Source organism: Osmia bicornis, chromosome 6 (genome assembly GCF_907164935.1).
Source record: "Osmia bicornis bicornis chromosome 6, iOsmBic2.1, whole genome shotgun sequence".
Lineage (NCBI taxonomy): Eukaryota > Metazoa > Arthropoda > Insecta > Hymenoptera > Megachilidae > Osmia > Osmia bicornis.
Genome location: NC_060221.1, coordinates 11983506 through 11987055, shown reverse-complemented (window position 1 = coordinate 11987055; position 3550 = coordinate 11983506). Strand labels below are relative to the sequence as shown.

Here is a 3550-nt window from a genome sequence, read left to right as displayed (position 1 = left end):
GTTTTTCCTCTTTATATCTATGTGCGTCTTCCAGTTGAGTTTAGAGTCGAGATATACTCCCAGGTACTTTACCAAGGAAGTGTATGGGAGGTCCGTACCCCCAGATTCAAACGTTCAATGGGTTCCGGTTTGTATTTTCTGGTGAAGATTATAGCCGAGGTCTTTGAGGGATTTACCGTTAGTCCCTTGGCTTCACACCAGTTTTGAATGATCTTAAGTGCTTCTGTCATGCGCTCCTTAAGGGTGGATAGGAAGCTCCCTCTGATCAGAACGGCAATATCGTCTGCGTATCCGAAGATGAGGAAGCCTGCTATTTGCAGACTTATCAGGAGTTCGTCTATTACTAGGCACCACAGGAGTGGGGATAGTACTCCACCCTGTGGGCAGCCCCTGGTAGGTCTGCCGTGAACTGTGATTTCATTGTGATTGACCATCACTTTTCTGCCGTTCAACATGCTTTGGATCCAATCCAGCAAGGTTTCAGGGATGTTTCGGTGTATTAATGCTTCCCGTATTGTTTGATATGAGGTGTTATCAAAGGCTCCCTCAATATCTAGAAACACTCCCAGGGCGTAGCCCTTAGCCTCTAGCTGTGATTCCACTTTGCACACAAGGTGATGTAGGGCTGTGTCTGTCGACCGTCCCTCCCTATAGGCATATGTGAAGTAGCCAGAGGCTTAGGGTCAGCGGGCCTGTCCTGAGATAACGATCAACCAGCCTTTCCAGTGTTTTAAGGAGGAAAGAGGCGAGGCTGATGGGTCTAAAATCCTTTGCTCGGATGTGTCCGTTCTTTCCCGATTTGGGAATGAATACTATCTTGGTGTTCACCCAAACCTGAGGGACGTGTCTGAGGGCTATGCTAGCCCTGAGAATTTTTGTCAGGGGGCCTATTAAGACGTTTAGACCCTCCTGTAGTAGTGCTGGAAAGATTCCATCTGGTCCAGGTGCCTTGTATGGGCGGAAGGTTTTAATCGCCCATTCTATGTCCCTGGGTTGTGCAATCTTATTTGCCAGTAGCCAGTCCCGGGGCTTATAGGAGTCCCCGGTTCCTGTGCTGTAGCAGTTAGTTGTGGGTGTTGTTTCTTGGAAGCCCGGGAAGTGGGTTTCCAACAGGTGTTTTAGCGTATGTGATTCGCTGCTGGTAAATTCCCCATTTGGGAGTTGCAAGCAGTTAAGCTGGGTTCGATGATCCGAGGATAGAATTCTGCATAGCCTGGAGGCCTCTGGGGTTTCCTCTATGCTTCCGCAGAAATCTCTGCAGCTTTTCCGCTTGGCCTTTACTATGGCCTTGCTGTATTCTTTCTGGGAGCTTCTATAGATCTCCCAGTGTACAGCAAGTCCGGTGTTTCTTGCCTTATTAAAACGCTTTCTGGTCTCAGTCTTGAGTTTGGCTAACTCGGGAGTCCACCACGGTACTCGAGACGATCCCGTCTTGGGTTTTAGCGGGCAGTTTGCTTCGTATGCGTCTGTGATGGCATTGCCTAGACAGAGCGCCGATGTCTCCAGGTCTTTCCTAGTATGGAACTTGGTTGGGATGTTCTTGATAGTGGCATCGAGATCTGCTCTGTATCCATCCCAGTTGGTGCGTCTTGGGTTGCGAGTCCAAGTGGTGGCGACTTTTAGTTGCAGGGAAAAGCGGATGAGTCTATGGTCGGATCCTGAAGGTTCATTGGAGACCCTCCAGTCTCTCACCAAGTCCACTAGTCCCTGCGAGCTAATAGTGATATCTATTACCTCCTGTCTTCTGAAGTCCATGAAGGTTGGTTTAGTTCCTCTGTTCAAGATAAACAGTTCTGTACTGATGAGGAATTCATGAAGACTTTCTCCCCTAGAGTTGATGTTGGTGCTGCCCCACCCTGTGTGGTGGCAGTTGGCATCACAGCCCAATAGGAGTTCCAGTCCTTCTTTTCTTGCCAGTTCTGTCACTTTCATGACTTCTGGTTGAGGTGGTGGGTCTGGGGAGTCATAGGGCATGTAAATTGAACCCAGTAACATTTTCCGGATCCCTCCGTCGTTAAGGTTTAGCCTGAGACGGATGACTGTGATGTCTCCGTTACTTACCTGTGGCAGTAGGGTCGCATTTAGTCCCTTGACTATAATGCAGGTCCTAGGTTTTTCCTCTGAGCGTACATGGTAAATATTGCCGCACCCGCCCAGTCCCCGGATAGCCTTGTGTACCAGCCATGGCTCTTGTACTAAGGCTATGCCTGTGTGCATCACTGCCAGGCTCCTGGCTAGAATCGCCGAGGCGCTTTTGCTGTGATGCAAGTTGATCTGCATTATCTGGATGCCGGAGTGAGCCATTAGGCAGATCCGGTATCCTTATTTGCTTGGTTTCCTTCAGTGCTCTCCTTCGGTTCCTTGTCGAACAGCTTTACGGCTGCTCGAACGGTCCCGCAGAAGGGCCTAAAGTTGCAGGACCTAAGGGCCACGAGCGAGGCATCGTCGACCAGGCAGGCGAAGTGGGTGCTCGTAGCACCGCTACTTTCGCTTCCCCCGGTGATTACCCACTCTTTGGCCCCTAGGCCTTTGTTCTGTCTGTCGAGTAGTTTGGTAGCCTCCACGGCAGACAGACCCGGTTCCTCCACGTGTACTACCACTCGGCGGCGTTTGGGCAGCTCATCGACTGGCAGCACACGTAGAGTGCTCTCCCCAATGTTGAAATCTGAGGCGAGGCTTTTAAGCCAGTCTCCGGTCGGTTCATCCGCGCACCCGAAGATTATCGCCCCGTCGCGTTCCCATGAGCCCGTAAAGATGGGGGCTCTGGTGTCGTCCGGGAGCTCGAGGATTTGCTTTCTGATCTGTTTCCTGATCAAGATCGCCTCCTCTGCTCCCAGTTTGCTGTCCGGATAGTTTGCCGGAACTACTGCTAATCTCTTAATGCCTCGGATGGCCTGGGCATAGGACCCTTGGGTTTTTTGCCCTGGTGGTCCGAGGGACTAGGAGTGGTGGTTTCCGCCCTGGTGCGTTTAGGCGCCCGGACGGTTTGTTTTTTCGCCCCAACCCCTGAGATGCGGTGTTCTCTCCCCTTGGGGGGTTTTGGCTGGGGTTGATTTCCCCTTGCCCTCTTCCTCCAATCGTGCTTTATTATAGCGTCGTCTTGCTGTGCCGCTGTAACGTTCACGGGTTATGGGCTATCCTTTAGAGGAGCTCGCCCCCGTGTCGGTGTTGTCCTTCGGTCGTTCGCTTCCTAAGGAAGCCACGCCCTGAAGGAGGGTTGTCGGCGAAATGTCGGCATTGTTTGTTTGTATTTGTTTGATTTCGTTCGTATCCATTTTGGTCCCACGAGTACCGCGGTTAAGCGTTATCACCCGGGCAGAGCCGCGATTGCCCGGGGCTTGACTATTTACTCCCGGAGGTCGTCCGGTATCCAGGAGGAACCGTTTGCGACGCAACATCCCTTGCGCCATGCAGCCCTCGGCACGATCTCTCACACCTTGGCTTGGGGGGTTCCTCTTAGTCGGCCGCACGCAGGTCCACCCCAACGGATGGGCCTGCGTGCGGTCTTAAGCCCCATCCACCCGCCCGGACGCCTACGCCAGCCCTTTTA

The 3550-nt window shown here is 52.3% G+C and overlaps 1 protein-coding gene across 1 annotated transcript; it reads right to left on the bottom strand.

Moving 5' to 3' along the window:
• Nucleotides 1-648: 648 nt before the first annotated feature.
• Nucleotides 649-2304, bottom strand: LOC123987908. The gene has a single exon (XM_046286229.1). It carries the CDS (start codon nucleotides 2302-2304, stop codon nucleotides 649-651), a length of 1656 nt encoding a protein of 551 aa, XP_046142185.1.
• Nucleotides 2305-3550: the final 1246 nt, after the last annotated feature.

Bases quoted from the DNA above. Each gene is read 5' to 3' on its own strand.
- LOC123987908 (XM_046286229.1), bottom strand. From the start codon at position 2,304: ATGGCTCACTCCGGCATCCAGATAATGCAGATCAACTTGCATCACAGC.